This window comes from Eumetopias jubatus, unplaced genomic scaffold, assembly GCF_037043125.1.
Source record: "Eumetopias jubatus isolate StellerSeaLion01/CBP00866 unplaced genomic scaffold, mEumJub1_p1.0 scaffold_8, whole genome shotgun sequence".
Lineage (NCBI taxonomy): Eukaryota > Metazoa > Chordata > Mammalia > Carnivora > Otariidae > Eumetopias > Eumetopias jubatus.
In genome coordinates, this window is record NW_028274814.1 from 85,584,955 (window position 1) to 85,608,415 (window position 23,461).

At 52.3% G+C, this 23,461-nt stretch overlaps 2 protein-coding genes across 7 annotated transcripts; one reads left to right on the forward strand and one right to left on the reverse strand.

Moving 5' to 3' along the window:
• The first annotated feature begins 391 nt into the window (after positions 1-391).
• Positions 392-7,778, forward strand: MBD6 (methyl-CpG binding domain protein 6). Of its 6 annotated transcripts, XR_003610512.1 has the most exons (15): positions 392-657; positions 1,699-1,762; positions 1,938-2,074; positions 2,378-2,480; positions 2,611-2,773; positions 3,002-4,054; positions 4,235-4,896; positions 5,176-5,329; positions 5,512-5,681; positions 5,810-6,223; positions 6,315-6,382; positions 6,602-6,665; positions 6,810-6,979; positions 7,243-7,306; positions 7,564-7,778. XR_003610512.1 is itself a non-coding variant. In XM_028110783.1 (13 exons), exons 3-13 carry the CDS (start codon positions 1,962-1,964, stop codon positions 6,882-6,884), a joined length of 3,039 nt encoding a protein of 1,012 aa, XP_027966584.1. In that variant the 5' UTR covers positions 392-657; positions 1,699-1,762; positions 1,938-1,961; the 3' UTR covers positions 6,885-7,778. The 6 variants fall into 6 exon arrangements, 3 of the variants coding, with proteins under 3 accessions (XP_027966584.1, XP_027966586.1, XP_027966585.1); XR_003610511.1 differs by having other exon boundaries at positions 6,810-7,306; XR_003610510.1 differs by having other exon boundaries at positions 7,243-7,778.
• A 155-nt stretch (positions 7,779-7,933) lies between these two features.
• On the reverse strand, positions 7,934-22,423 carry DCTN2 (dynactin subunit 2). The gene is made up of 14 exons (XM_028110788.2): positions 22,217-22,423; positions 21,225-21,293; positions 12,538-12,634; positions 12,303-12,364; positions 11,880-11,978; positions 11,233-11,393; positions 10,888-11,038; positions 10,487-10,552; positions 10,235-10,273; positions 9,978-10,055; positions 9,817-9,888; positions 9,486-9,588; positions 9,282-9,373; positions 7,934-8,386 (listed from the first exon to the last, which is right to left on the reverse strand). Exons 1-14 carry the CDS (start codon positions 22,250-22,252, stop codon positions 8,300-8,302), a joined length of 1,212 nt encoding a protein of 403 aa, XP_027966589.1. The 5' UTR covers positions 22,253-22,423; the 3' UTR covers positions 7,934-8,299.
• Positions 22,424-23,461: the final 1,038 nt, after the last annotated feature.

Genomic DNA, 23,461 nt, shown 5'->3' on the forward strand with positions numbered 1-23,461 from the left:
GGGAGGCGGGTCAAGTCCCAGCACACTACCCGGGAAGCCTTTGGGGCGGGGCAGGGCAAGTCGCGACTTTCATCTTTTGGGGCTGGCCCCTCCCGGACCTGGCATTCCTGGCTCCCCCAACAGATTGTGGCTTTGGAAGGGGCCCCTCCCCGGGGAGGGCTGGGATTGGCCACCGGTGGCCTGGGAAGAGGCTCAGATCCTTCCGCGGAGGGCGGGGGGGCCGCGTGGGGTGTTTGTTCTCTTGGGGATTAATGGGGGGTTGTGGGGGAGGGGTAGGCGCGCTCCCGCATGCGCACTGCGGCCCCTCCTGTTGGCTCGTCGTTGTCCGCTGGGCGGGGGCCCGGCCCCGCCCCTCTCCCGTCCGGGCAGCGGCGGCGGCGGCGGCGGCTGCGGCGGTGGCGGCGGCAGCGACGGCGGCGGCGGCAGCAGCCTGCGCGGTGCCTTCTGGGAACGGAATCCCCAGGGCTGCCCCTGGCCCCCATGGCGCATGCGCGGGAGGCCGCTCGGTGATCCGCGGCGGCGGCGGCGGCGCTTCCTGCTAGGACCGGCCGGGGCCGTACCGGAGGCTCGGGCTCCACCGACCCTCCTCCCACTCCCTCCCACTCACCCTCTGGGCCGCGACTGCGCAGGGCGGGGCCGGCCGAACCATGGGCCGCGGTGAGTGCAGGGCCCGGCCCCCCCACCCCGCCCCTCCCCCTCCCCTCCCCTCCAGTCCCTACCCTCTGCCCCCTCCGCGTCCTCTCGGCCCCTTTCCCTGGCCCCATCCCCACTCCCCCGCCCTCACCTGCCCCCACCGTTTCTCCCTCTCACTGCTTGACTTTTGCCTTCTTCACCTCCTTCCCCTCAGTGCTTCGCCCACCCTCCGCCCGCCCTCTCCCCAAGTTCCTTCCTACTTCGTGCGCCTTCCCCTCCTCCCCAGGCTGAGGGAAGCAGGCTGGGTGACAGGGCGCCTTGTTATGAGAGGGAAAGTTTAGAAGCCGCCAGTGTGGGGTGGGAGCGATGGTGAGATTGGAGAGGATACTTGCAGGTTTGGAGGGTGGGGGGGCGACCCCACATATCAGAGGAGAATCCTTCTCGGAGCCAATTTGAAGCCAGTGGGGTAGGAGGTGCTGAATCCCCTTGCCTGAGGCTTGGGGGGAAATCAGGAGCTTCTCAGGATTCTGGGAGAAGACAGAGCTATGATTCCAACCTTTCTTAAGAAGATCCAAATCAACTAGATCGGTGATTATCTAATGGAGCAGGCATGGGGGGGTTCTGTTGGTACCACCCCAGCGGGCAGTTGGGCAATTGCCTGGTGACCTGTGGGGCAATCTGTACTTTTTATATGATCTTCCTGGGGGTAGGGAACAGCAGGGGGCCAGACTCTCTGGGAAACTTCCTAGTGGCCTGGCATTATGGGAATTTGCCCATACTCCAGGATGAAGTCTTCTGTCTCTGATGGGACAAAGGGGCCTTGCCCCTTTATGTCTAGGGATTGGGCTCTGCTTCCTTGGTCTCTGGGCGTTGAGGCTTTGATCCTCTGGTTCCTAGGGCCTGTACATAGAAAGGATGGTTGTGGACTCAGCCAGCAGATCCCTGAGATCTGTGTGTGCACTTACCTGTAGGGTTAAGGATCTTTCCCTTGAGAGTGTCCTGGGGTTTGGTGCTTTTCTGAGTTGGGCAGATTTCCGACAGTCCCTTCTCTCTCCTGTGTTGCAGGTGTGGGCTAAGCCGGAGGCCCCGGCTTTAGACTGGACCCCACAATGTTTGCAGAGATGTTCAGGTAGCCACGGCGGGATGGCAGAGAGTTCTTCATTTTCTCTCCCAGCTCTCAGGGTTTCTCCATGCCCCTGAGTTCTTTTGGGTCTCCCCACAATCTTTGCCTTCCTGGCGTACTCCCTCAGGTACCCAGTGCAGTTTAATCCTCCTAATGCCCACATGGATGTCTGTGTTATCAGGCACGTGGGAGCTGATTACACACAATGAATGGGGGCAATGAGAGCAGTGGAGCAGACAGAGCTGGGGGCCCTGTGGCCACATCTGTCCCCATCGGCTGGCAGCGCTGTGTTCGAGAGGGTGCTGTGCTCTATATCAGGTATGGATCCTCAGGGTTCCCAGAGTTCTATCCCCAGGCCGTTCAGTGCCTGAGTTTTCCCTCCCGCCTCTCCTCTCAGCGCCCAGATCTCTGATATCCTATTGCTCTCCTCTGTTCTTCCTTCCTCGGCCTTTTTGCTCTCTGTATCTCTGGCCCTTTAAATCTGTTCTCCCTCTTTCTCTTTCCACATTCTTTACTCTCTGCCCTTCCTAGGAAGGTCTTTGACTAAGGAACTGTCCTTTAGGCACATCTCCTGATTCAGTGTCAACTAACTCCGTGCTCTCTGACCCTGTGCTCTCCCAGCCCAAGTGGCACAGAGCTGTCTTCCTTGGAGCAAACCCGGAGCTACCTCCTCAGCGATGGGACCTGCAAGTGCGGTCTGGAGTGTCCACTCAATGTCCCCAAGGTCAGAGTGGTGAGGGGTGCCAGAGAATACAGGGATAAGCCAAGAGACCTAATACAAGTCACTGACCGTGGTAGCGCTTCTCCCAGGTGCCACTCTCTCAGGGTCCCTGTCCGTGACTCCCGCCTTACAGGTTTTCAACTTTGACCCTTTGGCCCCGGTGACCCCGGGTGGGGCTGGGGTGGGGCCCGCATCAGAGGAGGACATGACCAAGCTGTGCAACCACCGGCGGAAAGCCGTTGCCATGGCAACTCTGTACCGCAGCATGGAGACCACCTGCTCACACTCTTCTCCTGGTGAGTCTTCTCTACTTCATAGACAACTGAGGAAAACTTACGGGCCTGGAAGAGGGACGGTGGGAGGAGCTCCATGAGAGGGAGCAAGGACAGGAGTGGAGTAGGGAGCGCTTGAGGAGAGGAAGGCACAGGGAGGTTGGGAGTTTGTGGGAGATGGGATGGAGAAGACAAAAGAAAGTTGTTGGAAGGGGAGCCACAGGCTGACCCTTCATTTCTCATTTATTGCAGGAGAGGGAGCGAGCCCCCAAATGTTCCACACTGTGTCCCCAGGGCCCCCCTCTGCCCGCCCTCCCTGTCGAGTCCCTCCTACAACTCCACTTAATGGGGGACCTGGCCCCCTTCCCCCAGAACCACCCTCAGTTCCACAGGCCTTCCCCCCTCTAGCAGGCCCTGGGGGGCTCTTCCCACCACCAAGGCTTCCTGACCCTGTCCCCTCTGGAGGCAGCAGCAGCCCCTGTTTCCTCCCAAGGGGCAACGCCCCCTCTCCAGCCCCACCCCCTCCACCCGCTATCAGCCTCAACGCTCCCTCCTACAACTGGGGAGCCGCCCTCCGCTCCAGCCTGGTGCCCCCTGACCTGGGCTCTTCTCCAGCCCCCCATGCCTCCTCCTCACCACCTTCAGACCCTTCTCTCTTCCACTGTAGTGATGCCTTAACACCCCCTCCTCTGCCCCCAAGCAATAACCTCCCCGGTCCCCCTGGCCCCCCTGGCCCTGCCACTCAGCCAGCAGTGTCTTCAGCCACTATGCACCTGCCCCTGGTCTTGGGACCCCTAGGAGGGGCCCCCACGGTGGAGGGGCCCGGGGCACCCCCCTTCCTTGCTAGCAGCCTACTCTCTGCAGCGGCCAAGGCACAGCACCCCCTGCTCCCCCCTCCCAGCACTTTACAGGGCCGAAGGCCCCGTGCCCAGACGCCCTCGGCTTCCCACTCCTCATCACCCCGGCCCTCTCAGCGTCGTCCCCGCAGACCCCCAACTGTACTGCGATTGCTAGAAGGGGGAGGTCCTCAAGCCCCTAGACGGAGCCGTCCTCGGGCCCCTGCTCCCGTCCCCCAACCCTTTCCTCTCCCTGAGCCATCCCAACCGATTCTCCCTTCTGTGCTGTCCCTGCTGGGACTCCCCACCCCTGGCCCTTCCCACTCCGATGGAAGCTTTAACCTTTTGGGGTCAGATGCACACCTTCCTCCTCCCCCAGCCCTCTCCTCAGGGAGCCCTCCCCAGCCCAGGCGCCCTATTCCGCCCTCCCTCCCGGGGGCCACCAGTGGCGGCCTCAGCAGTGTGCCAGGTACGTGAGCGTGAGCGTGCAAGAGCCCTTCCTCCTCTCGGTGGAAAAAGGCAGCCAGGGCGTTTAGGGGAGTTTAGAGAGCTCTTCGGTGGTTTTCCGGGTTGGAGGCATGAAGGTTGGGTTCTCTGGATGCTGGGAGAAAGGTTCTCCCTTGGGCTGAATTTCTCTTTTTCTTTGCAGGTGCCCCTGCCCCACCAGCTGCCTCCAAAGCCCCCCTGGTCCCCAGCCCTGTGCTTCAAAGCCCATCTGAAGGGCTCGGGATGGGGGCGGGCCCAGCCTGCCCTCTGCCTCCCCTGGCTGGTGGGGAGGCTTTCCCTTTCCCCAGTCCTGAGCAGGGTCTGGCGCTGAGTGGAGCCGGCTTCCCGGGGATGCTAGGGGCCTTGCCTCTCCCTCTGAGTCTGGGGCAGCCCCCACCTTCTCCACTGCTCAGCCACAGTTTATTTGGCGTGCTGGCTGGGGGAGGGGGACAACCTCCCCCTGAGCCCCTGCTACCCCCACCGGGAGGACCTGGCCCTCCCCTGGCCCCAGGCGAGCCTGAAGGGCCTTCGCTTTTGGTGGCTTCCCTGCTTCCACCGCCCCCCTCAGACCTTCTTCCACCCCCTTCTGCACCTCCTAGCAACCTCCTTGCCTCTTTCCTGCCCCTGTTGGCCCTGGGCCCCACAGCTGGGGATGGGGAGGGATCTGCAGAGGGAGCTGGGGGTCCAAGTGGGGAGACATTTTCAGGTTTGGGAGACCTGCCCCCCCTACTGTTCCCCCCACTTTCAGCCCCCCCCACCCTCATAGCTTTAAATTCTGCGCTGCTGGCTGCCAGCCTGGATCCCCCCTCGGGGACACCCCCCCAGGTGAGGATAGGGGGTGAGTGGGTGGGACAGAACAAGAGGTGGAATCAGGGATGGGAGCTGGGAATCCAAGGCTTTCAGTTTCATGCCTGAGCTCTTCCTCAGGGCCTTTGGGGAGGGCTTAGTTCTTGGCTGGGGGTAGGATGGCTGCAAGAACTGGGTCTGTATTTAATAAGCGTGGCCTACTTCACGTGAGGCTTCAGTGAGATTGTATATGTGAAAGTACTCTACATTTATGAAATATTTCACACACATAGTGTTATAACCATTCTTTCTCCTTAGCCCTGTGTCCTGAGTGCCCCCCAACCTGGACCACCTACCTCCAGTGTCACCACGGCAACTACTGACCCGGGGGCCTCCTCTCTGGGCAAGGCCCCCTCCAACTCAGGGAGACCCCCCCAACTCCTTAGCCCTCTGCTGAGTGCCAGCCTGCTGGGTGAGTCTGAGGGAAAACTGGTGTGAAAGAGGGGAAAAAAGGAAGCAGTAAAAATTGGGAGTAGAGGCTAGATGACTTGGGGAAGAGTCTTTGACCCTGGGGTTAAGCCTACGAGATAAATAGGGTCTACTCAGCCTAACTGGTTTGCGGAGGGAGACTTCTGACCTTCCAACTCCTCACAGGTGATCTGTCTTCGCTGACCAGCAGCCCTGGAGCCCTCCCCAGCCTGCTGCAGCCTCCTGGCCCTCTTCTCTCTGGCCAGCTGGGGCTGCAGCTCCTCCCTGGGGGGGGAGCTCCTCCACCCCTCTCAGAGGCTTCTAGTCCCCTAGCCTGCCTGCTACAGAGTCTCCAGGTGATGGTGTGTGTTGGGGGTGGGGGGTGTTAGGGACAGAATTTTTTCCCAAACTGGAAGTAGATTTTTTTGAGTTACAGTAGCAGAGGAACCATATTTGGGACTAAGATTTTATTTTTTGCCTGCAGATTCCTCCAGAGCAGCCAGAAGCCCCTTGTCTGCCCCCTCAGAGCCCCACCTCAGCCCTGGAACCGGAGCCTGCCCGGCCTCCCCTCAGTGCCTTAGCCCCACCCCACGGTTCTCCCGACCCCCCAGTCCCTGAGCTGCTCACTGGGAGGGGGTCAGGGAAACGGGGCCGGAGGGGAGGAGGGGGACTTAGGGGCATTAATGGTGAGGCCAGGCCAGGCCGGGGCCGAAAGCCTGGCAGCCGGCGGGAGCCTGGCCGACTGGCCCTCAAGTGGGGGGCACGTGGTGGCTTCAATGGACAAATGGAACGGTCCCCAAGAAGGACCCACCACTGGCAGCATAATGGGGAGCTGGCTGAAGGGGGTGTTGAGCCCAAGGATCCATCCCCTCCTGAACCCCATTCTGAGGACCTTAAGGTGAGTGCAGGGTGATGGAGGTTTGGGCTGAAGGGCTCTGAGGAAAGGCTGGGAACACAGTTCCTTTCCTTGACTTTTCCCACACATACAGTCGGTGTTTTCCCAGGTGCCCCCAGGGGTAGTTAGAAAGTCTCGTCGTGGCCGGAGGAGAAAATACAAGTGAGTGTTGGGCCTACCACAGTCCTTGCCTTTCTCCACTTCTTGATGGTTTATAGAAATGTCTAGAGTGGGTTGACTTTCAAAAAGGCACAAACTTATTTAAATATGTATAAGGATATTATGCCTTTATGATCCAAAAGTAGAAAGTTTCCCATCCAAACTCTCAACTTCATCTCGTGCTTGGGGAAGTATTCCTGATCATCCGTGCCCTTATTGCAGCCCTACCCGGAACAGCAATAGCTCCCGCCAGGACATTACCTTGGACCCCAGCCCTACAACCCGCGTAAGTGTGTGTCAGGGTTGGGGCGGGGGGGGTGGGTTGTCAGGGATGAGGCAGGAGAGAGGATTAGGGGAGTGGGGAGAAAATAAAAAGACTTCCCAATACCTAGCTGTTTGATCACTTCTTTCAACTTCCCCTCCTGTATAGGCGGCTGTCCCTCTGCCTCCCCGGGCCCGCCCTGGCCGTCCTGCCAAAAACAAGAGGAGGAAACTGGCCCCTTAGCAGCCATACCTGGAGCTGGATCTGACCCTGATTGGGGAGAGCTGAGTGCTGAGCCTTGGGAGCCCCTGCCAGCCACCTGCACCTGTGGACAGTGGGTGGGGGCACTACTCCCCACTCAGAGCACAAATGCAAGCCCTTCCCCTACAATCCCATCCTGAGCCATTGCAGGGGGTAGGGAAGCTCACCCCCTCCCCCCCAAAGCCATGTCACTGAAAAGGCCTGGGGGGGTGGTATATGGCCCTCTCCCCACCAGGCTAAGGGGAACACCCCCTTCCCCAGGTCTTTTATTTGTTTAAGTTATTTTTGCACAAATGACTCTTTTATATTTAATTCGACTTCATTGCCTCCCTTCTTGAAGCCAGCAGGCTCAGTTTACAAACCTGTGAGCTACTGTTGGCTGCTGCCCTCCTACCCAGTGAAAGGTACAAAGCAATAAGCATCATGCATTCCCCCCTCACCCCTCCAACACCCCTCTGCCTCTGGCTCAGGTTGCTCAAAGCACAGATCCCCTTTTACCCCTGTCCCCAGGTTTGAAACACATAGCCTCATTTCAAGGTGTAGCCAGCTTCCCTCTACTTTCCTCTGGGATCTAAAAGGGGGTAAGGGGGCACAGAGAGCCCGCTGGGCCTCTCCTCCCACACACACTACACTGCCCCTTCTCCCCCATCGAAACGCTCAGAGACGTTGTGATGATGCGACTGAGGATTATGCAACGTGGTCCAACCGGAGCGGCCAGCACGACCCGCTGTCCAGGGGCTGCCTCCTGCCTTTTCTTTTGTAAAGACAAGACCCTTGGGAGTTTTAATTCTGTTTTGTACTTGCCCTGTGGGGCCTCCACTGCTTTTCTATGGGAGACACTCTTAATTTAACAGATGAGAATATTTTGAAACTCTGGCTCTGACTCTGTACTCATTTTTTCCTTAATTCTTTGGTAAGAGCAGGTTACAGTTTAAATCCTCTTGCAGCAGAGAGGGGCTGAGGCCGCCTGTTAGGCTGTGAGGGTCCATCTCAATGCTGCCTCTTCCCCAGGAAACACAGCAGGGGCCACAGAGAGGACAACAGCATTTAATGGTCAGAAACAGTTGTACAGTATTGCAGCCAGCCACGGGAGCTGTGCTGGAGGACAGGACCCAATCCTTCCCCGCCCCAGGCAAAGCAGTACTGGACGGGAACTGGCATGTGGTGGGGCCCACGTCCCCAGGGCCTAAGGGGAGACCACCATCTACTGTCCCCCAGCTACCACTCTCTATTCCTCCGAGGAGGGGTGTAAACCCCACATGCAGGAAGAACCCCTTTGCCCCAGTGTCAAATGGTATGGGGATGCGAGGGTTATAATTAAGGGGAAACCCTATGTAAGCTGTTAACAGAGTTCAAAGGGGTCGGGATTACCCCTGTTCTCCATCTCCTAAAGGTGCTCACTTTCCCAGCTTCTTCATCCGTTCGTCAATGTTGGCAAAGTTCCCCTCAACCGCGGACAGGTTCTCACGCATGGTAGTCTGCACCTAAAAAGTTAGAGATGTTTCACTAGGCCTAGGCGCTTGCTTGGGTGAGCACCTGAGAATTGCTCTAAGAGAAGAGAATGGAAGCACAGCTTATGGGCCCCAGAGCGGGCAGATCATAGTAGCAGTTTTCAAAGTACCCTTGGAGTACGACGGACCTAGTTTAGGGACTGCCAAGCAGGCAGCACTCAACCAGAACCATTCTTTTGATCTATTTTATATAATGAGGAACAGGTAAGATTTTACTGAAATGAGCGTTTTACTGGCTCAAAAGTTTAGAAAACTGCTCTAGAGGCAGAACATATTACACTTTATATATTTTTTCATTTATCTTGATGGACCTGTGGTGTTGGTTTCTCAGCCATAATTCTGCCCCCGGCACTGAAAACTGCCTCCAAGAGAAACCAAGGACCATGTGCTGGGCCCTGCTAAGACTGAAGGTGAAGCTCACTGGCCCAGCGTCAGAAAACAAGCAGCAGAGCGAGGTTGGAGCCTGCTGTTCATTTCAGAGTCCGTATTCCTCCCAATGTGCCGTGCTCTGGATATAAGCACGTCTGGCTGAGGACACGGAGGGGAAAGCTAAGCCGAGACTAGAGAGGAACAGGGTAGGTATTCTAGGAAAAACTGAGGTTCACTGGACTCTTAACAATTCACCCACAGTATTTCACCTAATCCATATAACCCTGAGGAAGGTATAATCTTCCAAATGGTAAGATGGAGGTTCACAGGTTAAGTTAGTTGTCGAAGGTCCCACAACTACTGAAAAACAGTGGAGACTCAAGCCAAGCCTCTGCCATATCACGCTACGACCTGGGCCAAGGCAGAATCCATTGAGACAAAGCTGGAGAACCCGGCCTGCTAGAGAAGGGAGGCAGCAGACCAATAAAGGGGCACACACCTGGGTCAAGAGGGTGGAGTTGTCCTTGAGGGAGCTAGCAATCATCTGCTGTGTGGTATCCAAGTGGGTCAGGAGCTGACCGAACTGCATGGCTACAAAGGAAGGTAGGAAAGGCATGGGGGACATTAGACTCCCAAGAGGGAAGGAAACAAAAGCTGCCCACCTTCCCATTCCTCTTAGCTCGCCTGGCAGCTGGCCTCCCACCTTGCTCATGCAGCTGCTTGATGGTGACAAGTCTCTGCACCAGCTCAGGAAGGGTGGAGGCAACGGGGCTCCAGCGCTGTATGGTTTCATATAGCTGGTGCACCTGGGGGGCAAGACAGGGCCCGGAGGGGATGGCCGAGTGAAGTACACACGGAGCCCCTCGCTAGGGTGGGGCAGGTGGGAAGCACTGCCCTATCTCAGCTGGTAAGAGGTCACGAAGACAGCACCTGGGATTCGAGGCTCTCGGGCTTTGGTGAGACCACCAGAGTGACTTGGAGAACACGAGGGAACAGGGAAGGGTATAAAGATGGGGGGAAGGGCTCTTCCTGACCTTGCTTTGTGTATCTGCATCTTCTACAGAAGCTTTATGCTTGGCAATCTCATTCACCTTTCCCAGAACACTCTGGAAGCACAGATTTTAAGGTTGATAGGGCACCCAGGGCTTCCAAAGTCCCAAGCTACCTGTAATCCAGTTTGCCCTCCACCTAATACCTGTAGCCGAGCCTCCACTTGGTCCAAAACTGCAAGGTCCAGGGCGTTCACCTTTGCTTGCAACAGTTCTACAGTCTCCTGAGGGTGGGGGTTGGGACAAGCTTCACGAAGGGGAAAGGATCAGACTAGGAAGAGGCCACCCCGTGTTCCACTGGAGATAATTAATATATAGCTATGGACCCTAAAAGAGTTCTCCAAGCAAACCCAACCTCAATATCCCCTCTGTAATCCAAAAATCTGGTTCCTCTTATACTCACCATAAGACAAGCTCCCTGTAGACCTGCTGAAAGGGGATTCTGGTGGGGAAAAGGAGGAAAGAAATCAGTGGTTCTTGTATCTCCACCTGATTACTACCTTCTTCCATCCTTTCTGGTTCTAGCTGGCAACCCACTGGCTGATCTGATAACTGAAGACCTTCTCACTTTCCCAGGGTTCTGTGGAACGCTATGGGTGTTAGGGATGAGGGTGCAGGATCCAAGGGTCAGACTAAGTAGAGGAGAGCACCTGACCTGAGCATCCTGATCACAGCGTACAGTTGCTTCCAGCTCTGTTAGGCGCTTCTCAAGTTCTGCAACCTAGGGCGAGGAAGGAAGTGAGATTCGCCATCTGCCTCCCTGCTGCTACAGTGGGCACTAAGATCCTGCTCTTCTCTGCTTGTCTGCTTGCCATTCCCCTCACTCCTCCTCTCCACTCTGCCAATGGACTACTTTCTCTGGAACATATCCCTAATCACATTCTTAAAATCTTAACTGAAAGTAGATGGGTGAGGGAAACATGGAGAACGAGACATCAAGAGGAATCAGAAGCATTCCCAGCACCCTCTCCTGAGATCTGATTCCTTGGAGGGAGGTAGGAAAGTCTTCAGGGCCACGTCACCCTAGCCCCCCAACCAACCTACATACGTACTTACTTTGGCAGCTTGAGAGAACTTGTCCTGTTCAGGCCGAGAATGTAGTTCGTAAGTGACAAGGCTACTATCTATGGGAGTCCCGCCGGTGGTCTTTCCCCCTGAACCAGTTCCCTTGCTGTTTTTGGTTGCTTCCAGCTGCAGCAGCAGGCGCCTGGGCCAGGAGACCAAGTAATAAGATCATGACTGGAAGGATGTGGGCCAGCCCAGCCACTCTCTCATTTCTGCCTCACACTCAGCATTAAGGAACAACTAGGCTACCTCTCCCCTTAGTATCCTGGCCAGTACCTGGCTGAGTCTCCCTATGCCCCAGTCAGCAATGATTTCCCAACAAAGCAGGGCACCCACTTAGCCAGAGCTCCATCAGGGTCAGTAAGGTTGATGGCTGCATCTGGTCCCAGCAGCTTCTCCAGGTGGGAAGCAAACAGCTGCTGCTTCAGGGCTGCCAACTGTTTAGCCAATACCACGGGGGTCAGCTTCTCTTCAGTGGCTGACTCCTTCACTGCTGTCTGGTATGAAAAGAAGTAGACAATGAGGGGTGGGCAAGGGGGAATCAAGACCAGAAAAAAGGGGGTGCCTGGGTGGCTCAGTTGTTAAGCATTTGCCTTCAGCTCAGGTCATGATCCCAGGGTCCTGGGATCGAGCCCCGTGTCCGGCTCCCTCCTCGGTGGGGAGTCTGCTTCTCCCTCTGCCCCTTCCCTTGTTCATGCTCTCTCTAGCTCTCTCTCGTGTGCTTTCTCTCTCAAATAAATAAAATCTTAAAAAAAAAAAAAGACCAGAAAAAAGGATCAAGGCCCTTAAGAATGTCTGTGGCTGGAAGTTACTGGATGGTTCTTACCCACCTGTAGCACTGAATGTAGATTTATTTATATTCCTAAACCTAGGAACTTCAGCTCCCTTACCCAGGAGCCTCAGGAACCTTTCTCCTCCTGCTATGAGGTCCTCCTCTGCTATGTAAGTTAGGGCACAAAGGGGAAAAGGGAGTTTACAGTTACCTTAATTTTCTCAACTTCAGTCGTCAGCTCTTGGACCTCATGCAATAGTCGCTGGTACTTTTGCTGGGGTGTCTCCTTCACTCCCAGGCCCTCTCCAAGCTAGAGAGCAAGTACACACAGTGAAGTTACACCTCTCGGTACAGGGAGGCTTCTCGAGAATTTATCCAAACCCGGAGCCTAAGTTGTAAGGGCTTCCTGTCCAACTCGGAATCCACAACACCCTGTTACAGAAAAACTGGAGGTAGCTGGAGGCCTGCAGACTCTCCAGAGCAAACAGCAGGGGGACTAAGCATCCTCAATTGTATCCTGCTGGGTTTCTCAGGACCCCCAAGGAGAGAAAAACTCAGAAGCCTGACTGTATCCCTTGATGTCCCTCCTAACTAGGATCACTGCACCATTCCCATCAACACACACACAACAAACCATCTCATATTCTCCAGATTCATATCCTGTTCTCTTGGTTTTTCCAATACGATCTGAGAAATCTGCCAAGAAAAGAAGATGGAATTGAGGGCCTGATCGAGGCCCAGGGCAGTCATGGTCTCAGGTGACTGTCAGGGCTACCATGAAAGATCTCCATGAAGGACCCTCTCCCTGAAGCAAGTCACTACGGTCTGAGGATAGCCCCCCCCCCGGCCAGTTTCCAGCCCAGTCTCACCAAGTCCCTTTGTCCCCACTCTCTTGTCTTTGAACTTGTCATAGGCAGCATTGGGATTGACAATGATGTGCTCCACGCTTGTGCTCGTCAGCTCCTCCTGCAGGAATAGGTAGTTCAGGCCAGAGGCAGATTCATTCTCACCCTAGACTTCCATGACCCCATAAAATCCCCAAACCACTAGAGGAGACTGGGCCCTACATTTCCAAGGGAAGAGAAGGGCAGCTCCATTCCAAGCTGCTGACCCAGGCTCAACCTAGGAAACAGAAGCTTCCTGGTAAATTTGGAGTGTCAGTTGTATAAATATTAACACCCTGATTCAAGGAACAGAGGTAGCATAACCTCCCCGCCCACTCTGTACATAAGCCTCCCCCTCCCCCCACCCCACCCACCGGGGCCCTCCCAGTTACCTGGCACACACCATGCACTCAGGGCAAGAAACCAACCTGACCTCTTTGAACCTCCCCCTCCCAAACGTAGATTTCCTCGCTGCTGAGGAAGGACATTTCAAGCTAACCTCCCATACTTGCTGGGGGGAAAGAGGAAGGATGGCAGACAGTCCAGCTGCTAACTCTGAGGGTGAGTATGCTGCTGAAGGGAAGATACCAGCTCTGAGATACAAAAGCAAGGCTGGGAGAGGGCCTGACCAGCAGTCCTACGTCCAAGGCTGCCATGAGGCTGGGGAGTTCAGGGTATAGAGAGAAGAGGCAAGAGATTACTGTACTATTTTTTAAGGGACGTCTTAAAAGCAATAACGGAAGTACTACCTACTTGCCAAGAGGACCCACGGGTGAGGGCCACGCCTACGTCCTGACATGGAGGTAGCCCAGCAGCTTCTCAAAGAGAAGCTGCAGCACCCGCCTCTTCTCCCTGAGCCCTCTGTTCTTGTCTCAAGCACTGAAGCTCTCCCATTAGCAGGGAGCATGGCAAAGAAAGTGATAAAGAGAGTTCACCCTAGAAACGGTAGCGGAGAGGTTCCCTCCTTACTAGATACTGACTGGCTGTTCAGATTCCAACAACTACACCAACACCGGGCACTTCGGACTAACACATCTCCTTCCCTGGTCAGCAGTCCAACAGCTCTCACTACATTCCTGAAGGAGGAGGAGGAGACCCAGGAGTCCTGTGCTTTTGGGGACAACAGCTCCAACTTCCACAGGAGGCAGGCAAACTGAGTCTTCTTTCGTTTAACAACAGTTCTCAACCCTGCCTGCGCATTTGCGTCACTTACAAAATGTAAATTAAAAAAAAATTAAAATTAAAAAAAAAAAAGGAGGAAAAGAGGTCTGGGTTCTCCTCTGTAGATTGGGATTTCATTATCGTTCTGGCGTAGGGCCAGGATAGTAGGCCAGTTGAAAAGCTACCCAGCTGATTCTAACGTGAGCCAGGACTGGACAGAGAGTCTCTGCCTGCATGTGGGTATTGGGTGTGGTAGGGGATGATAATGGAGAGGCATCATGAAGAGCAGCAGAAGCTCCATCCTTCGTCTCCGGTCTGCTATTAGAGATGGAATCAGTTGAGTGGCAGCTTTAAAAATAGGGAAGGGAGGGCGTAAGGAGAAAACATCAACTTTGACCTTTACCTCTTCTTCAGGGAAGTGCTGAGCAGAGAGGCAAGAGCTAAAGATTAAGGGAAAACAAAAGGGCTCAACGTCCTATATGCAAGGGCAAAGAGACAACTGAGCCCCAAATTATTATCTCTTTAATCTTCTCTGAAATGTATGGCCAGAGCACTCACATGCCAAATAACTGTGTGGTGTCTGGCCTCTACAAAGTGTCTGTCTGAGAAGGACTCCCGACCAGGAGAGACAACCACCTTCTAAGTTTACAATCAAGAGTATGCCACTCCTCCATGTGATTGCCCCAGTCAAGGCCAATGAAGTAGAAATCCATTTTTAAAAGATCCTCTTAAAGAGACAAATGGGAAGCACCGTCTATAGACCAAGGAAGGAAATTAATCATGGCTGCCATCTGTTAAGCCCTCATTATGGGCCAGGCACTATGCTGATGAGAACCTACTCTCCTACATACTTTCCTAAGTAGGGAAGGGGTTGATTGAGTAGAAAAGGGTCAACATACAGAATGTGGGCCTCAGAGGTCCTGGACAGTGACGGGAATGAACAGGGCTTTCATCTCACTATTCCCACTTAGGACCACCTCCTTGGTCAGGAGAGCTGCCCAACACTGACATCCCCTCAGAGTCTCTCCAAGGATGTGGCCCCAGACACCCAGATGGCCGGCACCCTTCTGTCCTCCAGTGGCACCCACTCCATCAGTGCCTCAGAATTCTGGGGGCATGGGCTGGGGACAGTGTCATTACAGTGATTCATAAGATGGGAAAAGGCCGTCGGCTGGGGGTGGGGCTGGATAGAGGGATTAAAGATTTAGCAGAGACAAAAGGACAGATAAACAACTGCCCATCACAGCACACCCCATTAAAAAGCAGATGAAAGGTCAGGCTTCTTACCAGCTCCTTGTGGTTTTCCCCAGAGGTGAGAAAATCAAAAGAGTTAAAAGGAAAGGGAGTGGGGAAATGGGGGTGAGGGAGGGGAAAAAAAAGACAAAATTGTTATTAGCAAATTGTCACATGCACTATATGATAGCTTCAAACACACTGCACCATAGGGCCCAGGGGAGCCTAGCAAAATTTGGGGGCCAAGAAATTTCAGCTGGAGTCACTACATACCCCAAGAGAAAGAAGAACTTGGGACCCTTTCCTCTCTGGCGGTGAGAATGTCATGAAGCTCTGTCATTAGAAGCAATGTAAGATTATCTGAGAACTAGTGAGATGTTGCAAGCCAGTGGCATGGAACAGCAAAGTGGGGGCGGGGGGAGACAGGCAGAATGTGAAGCAGAGGCTATGGGGACTCTAAGGACATGTAGCTGACTGAGGGTCCATAACTCTCAAGGGGGGCCTTCATGGTTCAAGTCTCGCTGTCTCTTGGTTTCTCTAGTCTTGAAGAATGAGACATCTAGATGGTGGAATTGGTCACAATAAGGGTGCCCGCATGGGTGGTTTGATATGACTTTAGGTTAAGCAGAACAAAATATGTCAGGAGATGGTGAAGTACCCGTTCTCATTCTCTGCTGCCAGAGGAGAGGCAGGGCACGTCCTCGCCCCTCGGATAGGCCAGTGTTTTTGTATCCATCTTGATTAGTTGGTAACTCACCCCCAGCACCGAGGGAACCAGAGCAATTCTGCCAGGATGTGCGAGCACAAAGAATCCAGAGGACACCAAGATTCACAGCTACCAGCCCATGTGCAGAAAATGTTTCTTCCACCCTCTGCTCACAAGATTCACAGAGGTTAGAAGGTGGACAAGGGGGAAAGGTGAGAGAACTTCAAAGAGGCCTTCTTTTAGTCCAGCCACAGAGATAAGGCTCTCCCTTCTAGGCAAGATGGGTAAAGAACTGCCAGGAGGGGAAATCTAGCTGTATGCTCTGCCTCTCCAGGAGCTCTACTGATGGGCACGTAGAATCATGGAAGGTTGAAGATGGTTATGTATGTATGAGATGTGTGGTGGGACAAAGACAAGTGCTTCCTGCCCCAAAGAGTTCAGCTAGACACACCTGAGCCTCAACCTCTCCGTCCCGTCTCATGCCAGGGTCCAGCTAAGCCAGGACTCCTGGTTCAGCTCACGGTCAAGGCAGATCCAGACCCTGTGGTCTACATGGGATGTCTCTGCACAGAGGGAGTGTAAGTACTCACAGGTGCACACATGCAAACACACAAGGGGAGGCACACACACACTACCTTTCTCTTACTTGCCCCGCCAAGCTAAAACCAGCTTGGGAGAAACTCAAGGAGAGAGAACAATGAGCTTTAAGTTCAAGTTCAAATCATGAGGAACAAGCAGAATGGGGGAGGATAGAAAAATCAAAGAAAAGGAAAAGTGGTCTATTAGTTTGTAAATTGTATATACCACCTTCAGGTCTGTCCTTTGGGTGCACTGTGGGATGATGAGTTTTTAGGCATAATTCCTATAACCTAGAGTTTTAACAGTCACCACGGAAACAGTCCATTCAGCCACCTTGATTGGAAAATTCTAAGTGCCCTGATCTCAGGTACCAGCTTACCTGGTACATGACTCCCAGTCCCTCTCACTAGTAGACCCCCTGACTCCCCAGGGCTGTTTGGCTAAATGGCTGTGCCTCAGAGGGCAAGACCTGAGGTTCTAGATCAGACAGGGAAAGAGGCCACTGCTGCTCTCTGAGCCTGTTTAGGCTCTTTGCCAACACTGCAGCCAGAGGGACTTCAGAACCATGATGACAAGGAAGTTGGAGAATGCTGTAGAATAAAACTGTCCAGGATGGATCAACATAATGCTGACCATCCACCCATTTCTAAAGGAGGAGTACAGAAACAGAAAGACTCATGAAAGCACAAATAACCCAAGTTATTACCTTAAATTTACATATAACACTCCTTTCCCATCCCATTTACCTTTGTCTAAAGGCTTAGCACAGGGAACATTAAAATGAGTTTTCCCCAGGGACAGTCTACACATAGCTAAGAAGTGAGGACTGTGACTGTCCCCCTTGTTCTCTACCCTTGTCTAGAATGGCTAACAGTTACTTCTTTTCTCTTAACTTCATTTCAGTCTGAGGAGGAGAAAGCCAACCCCTTCTAACTCCAGCCCCTAAATGCCTCATATGCAAAAGCAGTCCCAGCCTCCATGTTTCTATTCCATCCTCCACTGGACAGTTTTATTCTGCAGACCTCACAAGGGAAAGAGACAATGATTCATGGATCAGAGTTGTACTTCCAAACCTTGATTAATGATTTTGGAATACAAGGCCAGCAGGCCCCTTAGTGACCCAGCTAGGGACTCGAGAGAATTTAAAATGATTAGCTACAACAATAGTACAGTGACAGAGCATTGCATGCGAGATGGCAGATGAAAAAAAAAACATGCAGAGAAGAAGCATCGAATGGTCTTACTTGTGCAAACTAGTGTCCAGGCAAGGTGGTGAGGAGGGAGGATGGGGGAAGCATTAGGAAAAACTCAGGTAAGTTCCAGAGCGCCAACAGTCAGTGAACACAATCAAGCAAACTCTAGGATATCTCAAACTATAAGGAAGAGAACGTACTGTTTCTCATCTCAGGCTGGTGGAGTGTCCAGCAGTATCTTCCCTTTGGAGAACAAGCCTCTGCCAGGACCCTGTCAAACTGTGGCTATAGGTCATTTCTTCCCCTTTCCCATGGCATTGGAGATGGATAAGGCATCAAGGGAGAAACTATATCCTGTTTCTAGTGAGATTTTTCTGAATTTACTCTCCTTGTTCCAGCAGTTCAAAAGCCAGGAGCACAATGCCTCACAGACCCAAGGTAGACTGTGGGTCCAGCAGGGAGGAAATTCCAGTCAGGAATTAGCTTTCCTGATGAGACATTTTAAGAAAAGTCTCCAGGGGCGCCTGGGTGGCTCAGTCATTAGGCGTCTGCCTTCAGCTCAGGTCATGATCCCAGGGTCCTGGGATCGAGCTCCCTGCTCCCTGGGAAGCCTGCTTCTCCCTCTCCCACTCCCCCTGCTTGTGTTCCCTCTCTCGCCATCTCTCTCTCTGTCAAATAAATAAATAAATAAATCTCAAAGAAAAAAAAAGTCTCCAAACAAGCCCATCGTCCAAATCAACCTGGGAGCATCTGAAATACAGAGACGAGATTCTCCTACATTGAAGAGGAAAGGGCTAGCCTGTGCAGCTGTCTGGCCCATTTATTTTATAATATTTTACTTCCTGTTAAAATCGTTTTAAAGAAATAGGAGGAAAATCAGGATCATCTTTAGCAAAACTAAAACCTTTTATACTACTTTCCTCCCCCATCTTCTCCACTATGGGAACTGCAATACTTTTATGTTTAAATTAAACTAGCAATTACAATCTTTAAAGGATATTAGAGGACATTATTTCCTTTAGCAGCTCAATTTTTTCCACAGTGGAGCAATAAGACGAAGGAGGTTAAAAGAGTGAGGGTCAACACACTTTGATTATTCCTTTAAATAAAAACCTGGAGATCCCCCAAAAGGTTCCATTAGAAGCTGGTCATATTGGCTTTCTTCAGGGAAGGGACCTGAGTGGTGGCAGGCAGGGGTGGGAAGAGACTTTTGTTCTATGTGCATATATTATCTATTTTAAAAATGAATCCGATTAAAGTTGAAAATAATCTGGAGACTAAGGCAGAACATTCTGTTGTCAGGGGTTAAGAAGGTGACTGAAAACCTCAGGGTTCAGCCACAGTACTGGTGATGTGCACTGCCACTGGTGCTAGGTCTTGGGAAGGCAGGTGAGAGAAAGGCTGCTGGTGAGAATCCAGGCCTCACAGACATGAGGTTTCTGGACTAAGTACAACCCACTTCTCTTCCAGTTGCACATTTACATCAATATTAAGAGCAGTAACAGAACTGTTACCCAGCTGACTTCCCGAAGGCTGCCCTCCTAAGGCCCACAGGACCACCCAGAGGCCAGAGACATTAGCTGACATCAGTAAACATCTCAGCACATCCCCCCCTTCCTGAAGCAACTGAAGGTCTCCCCATCCTACTCACTCCTGCCTAGTGATGAAGTCATTTAGCTGAGCCTTAGGTGATGGAGGCAACTCGACTCTTCTTGTATTTACCATCCAGCTCCTATGCACTGCTATACCATCATCCTGGGCAGTATGCTGCAGGAAATGAATACTTCTGGTATCCCTCCCTATCAGCCACCCCACTAGGTACTACTGAAATAGGCTGCTCAGGCTCAGTGGGGAGAAACAGCCCATTAGGGCTGCACATTCAGGTGCTTCCATGCCTGTCATCTTCTTCTTAAGAAATACCTCAGTTCTTTCAAAAGGAAAACTACAATGTATTTTTGTTTTGGAAAGGGGATTGCTGTGATACTGCCCATTCATATCACAGTCAGTGACAAATGGACAAACTTCCATTTATTATCTCACCATGAAGCTGTGACACTTTATAGGCAGAGGCCTAGGCCCGAGTTGAACAGTCTCTGAAATGGGTTAGAGGACTGAAGTCCTCAGCTTATACTCCTGCTCTGTGAGGTCAAAGACAGCTTCCTAATAACATACATCTTGGAGTGACAGGTGCACACCCAGGTCCTGGAGCAATGACATCAGCGTTATCTCCAGATACTCAAGCTTGGGGGACAGACTGACATGCCAGCAAGTACAGAAGCCACAAGGAACACACCACTGAGAGGAGACAGGGAAGGTGTTCCCACAAAGTAGGAACCACTTCCACCTGGGGGAAATCAAATAAGGAATAAGTGAGTACGCCAAGCCATACATTAGAAGCCAGCAGCCAGCATTCTCCAGGACTAACCAGCCCCACAGATATAGCCACAGGACTTACAGACAAACATACGGAGCCTGCTTCATCAATGTGACCTTAGCCCAGCTCTCTTTGGAATAGAACCTAAACCACATCTCATAAAAAATGCTAATAGAGGGGCGCCTGGATGGCTCAGTCGTTAAGCGCCTGCCTTCGGCTCGGGTCATGATCCCAGAGTCCTGGGATCGAGTCCCACATTGGGCTCCCTGCTCAACGGGAAGCCTGCTTCTCCCTCTCCCACTCCCCCTGCTTGTATTCCTTCTCTTGCTGTCTCTGTTAAATAAATAAATAAAGAATCTTAAAAAAATGCTAATAGACCTTTGTTCCCTTTGGTACTTATATACAAGTTTTTACTATGTTGATTTCCATTCACTCCATTTTGTTTATTCCATGTTTCCTATCCTATATGTATCCTAACTCCATCACCATTAGTCTGGAGCATCCTTAAAGGCAGGGACATTTCTTCCTCTACATTGCACAAAAACCAACATAGAATAAATACATTCAATAAACAGTGCTAAGTGGTTCCCCTCATGGTTAAATTGTGTCCACAGCTAATTTCTTCCTTAGAGTTCTTCTTAGATCTGAAAGTGCTAAGGGACTCTCCTATGCTGCTAGAAAATATTTATGTTCTTCCTCAAATTTGTTTTGCTCTGACCAGACCCCTTATCTTTCTAAAATCACATCATTTTCTCACTCCTTGCTCAATAGATATTAGGTGTTCAGGAAAAAGACTATTCCTCTACACTTCAAAATCTAGCTCTTGGTAGGATTCTAATGAACATGTATCAAGTGAAATATTTTATGAAATCAAAGGCCTAGTTCCTAACCTCAAGTAGTTTATTTTTATTTTTTAAAGATTTTATTTATTTGAGAGAGAGAGAGAGCACAAGGGGGGGTAGGGTCAGAGGGAGAAGCAGATTCCCTGCCGAGCAGGGAGCCCGATGTGGGACTCGATCCCAGGACTCCGGGATCATGACCCCAGCCGAAGGCAGTCGCCCAACCAACTGAGCCACCCAGGCGCCCTAACCTCAAGTAGTTTATAAGTGCTCAGACTTCATGATTCATTACCGTAGACTAGCACCCAGGGGCCTACCTAAATCACTAGTCCCAAACTAAACTGTTTTGAGATATTTCAACTTTTATTTAACAGACCCAAGGATCAGGTCTTGTTAGTTGTGATTCCACCAACATGGCTCTCGGTCCTGGCATTGTTCACTGGTGGCTGTAAGCCTGCAACCTACATAACTCCCAGGCTGGGTTGGCATACCCGCTTATTGCTGTGGCTTTCCAGAAAAGGGAAAGGGTTTGCCTGGGGGAGAGAGGTCAGGGTCCATAAGAGTCCTGAAGCAGCACATAGTCTTACCGCATCAAACTCGGCTTGATCATCCTCCGGCAGGTCGCTGGTTTCATAAACATCTGGCTCGTTCCTGGCCTGCAGACAGAAGCAGTGACCACCCCACCTCATTACCCAGCATCCACCAATACTCCTGGACCCACTCCATTTGAATAAGCTAGGAGAGAAGGCAGGCTGTGAGGCCAGCATTCTGTCCCTTCTCTTCCACCTGCCCACTGAACCGCATGTCAGTTCCCACGTCTTAGAGGGGTGGGGATGACGGGGGGCACAACTGGAACCTCACGGTAAGTGGTGAAAGTAAGTGATGACAAAGATGTGACCCTGAATATGAATGGGGGCGGGCTCTTGGCAATCATTATGTCCAAAGTAGGAGAGGGCTATCTTCGAATTAGGCCCTGTACACCACTACCCTGGCACAAAGGTTGAGAGTGACTCAGGACCTTAGTACCCAAGGTCCTGTGACACGACCCCCACCCTTGAGAATGCAGGCAGGGCAGCACAAAAGGAGGGTAGAGGCTGGTATGTGCCGGGGGGGCGTGTGGGGGGGGTCCCGGAGGGCAGAATTCTCTATCTGGCACTAGAAGGGTTCTGCCACGGTAACCTTTTCTTTGGCAGGGTGAAGGCCATCACCAAGTGGCCTGGTATGTGTTTGGGGTGGGGATGGTGGGGGGAGGGGCCTTATGGGGAGATTTGGGGGGACACGGGTGATGCTGACATGGATGATAGAAACACTCGGGCACAAGTGGTAAGCACCCAGAGACGATTTTTGGGCGGAGAAACCGGCCACTGCCGGAAAAGGGGCCTGCTAAGCCATTCCGCGGCCGGGCCAAGTCGGGTCGGAAGAGTTCGGAGGGTGCTGTGGCCCGCCGGGGAGCCAGAGGCTGGAGCCCTGGGGCGGAGGAAGGGCTGCAGGCGGGAGGGGTCACGGGTTAGTGTCTGTTGGGGGTCCTTAGTAGGTCGGGGGTGCGGTCCTGGGGAGCCGGGGTTGGCCCTGTACTCACAATGCCGGGAAGGTCGGCGTATTTAGGGTCCGCCATGGCGGCGGCGAGGCGGGGTTGGGGGACCGGGGCCTCGGTGGAGCCGGGGCCGGTGTTCGGGTAGGGGAGAGGCTGGGTCCGGGTCCCGGGCTAAGGCGGCGGCAAAGGGAGCGGCGGAGGAGGCGGAGGAGCAGGAAGTCTCGCGACAGGAATCGTACAGGAGAGAGAAGGATAAGGCAAAAATCGCGAGAACAGCCCGCTACCACACCCCTGGAGAGGCCGGGATTGGCGAGAATACGGCCAGGGAATGAGGTAATGGCGGGGGGACGCCGCCTGGGATTGTGGGATGTGTAGTTTTGGACCACTCGGGCTTGGACGGAGAACGACAATAACGCGCCTTGGGAGTTATTTCACATAACTTATTTTATTTCATTTTTACACCAAGTCTATGAAAAAATATTTTATAATTCCTGTTTTTCAGATGAATACGTTTGGGCTTCCAGAAATTAAATGACTAGATAAAAATAACATCCTGTCATGCTGCGGCACAGAAAGGACTTCAAAAACAATAATAGTAAAATTTAGTAAGGGCTTAGTCATATTAGGAATGAAAACATTAAGTAATCATCTCGAGTTAGAGCTATCAGATAAAGTACAGGACACCTAGTAAAAATTTGAATTTCAGGTAAACAACTAATAGTTTTTGTTTTTGTTTTTGTTTTTTTTAGGGTAAGTATGCCCCATATCATATGTGGGACATACTAAGACACACACACACACACACACACATTATTAGTTTTTTATCTGAAATTCAAATTTAACGGGACATCCTGTTTTTGTTTTTCAAATCTGGAATCTTATTTCAAGCTCATAAATAGGTAAGTGGTGGCTGTATGTCTGTCGGAACAACCTCTGTGCTCTTAACCACTTCACTAATAGTTTTCAGACTTCTGAATTTCACAGTTCAATAAAATTAAAACAACAGCAACCCTGGGGCGCCTGCCTTCAGCTCAGGTCTTGATCCCAGGACCCTGGGATCTAGCCGCACGTGGGTCTCCCTGCTCCCTGCCTGCTTCTCCCTCTGCCCCTCCCCTTGCTCATGCTCTCTTTCTCTCTCAAATAAATAAAATCTTTTAAAAAATAGAACAACAGCAACCCTTTCTGAGGATGGACATAGTACTGCTACCTTTTAATTTTGTCAACTAAGTGCGTTAGAAAAAGAAAGCCTACTGTTTACTATAGCCATCATTTCTTACTAGAAGTAGGAAG

What these genes read in the sequence shown, in the direction of transcription:
- MBD6 (XM_028110783.1), top strand. Translation starts at nt 1,962, where the DNA reads ATGAATGGGGGCAATGAGAGCAGTGGAGCAGACAGAGCTGGGGGCCCT. An exon ending in GTCCACTCAATGTCCCCAAG is followed by an intron (nt 2,481 to 2,610) that starts GTCAGAGTGGTG and finishes CCCGCCTTACAG; the next exon opens with GTTTTCAACTTTGACCCTTT. An exon ending in CTGCTCACACTCTTCTCCTG is followed by an intron (nt 2,774 to 3,001) that starts GTGAGTCTTCTC and finishes CATTTATTGCAG; the next exon opens with GAGAGGGAGCGAGCCCCCAA.
- DCTN2 (XM_028110788.2), bottom strand. Translation starts at nt 22,252, where the DNA reads ATGGCGGACCCTAAATACGCCGACCTTCCCGGCATT. An exon ending in AATCTGGAGAATATGAGATG is followed by an intron (nt 11,979 to 12,302) that starts GTTTGTTGTGTG and finishes CTTGCTCTCTAG; the next exon opens with CTTGGAGAGGGCCTGGGAGT. An exon ending in TACAGGGAGCTTGTCTTATG is followed by an intron (nt 10,056 to 10,234) that starts GTGAGTATAAGA and finishes CCCCACCCTCAG; the next exon opens with GAGACTGTAGAACTGTTGCA.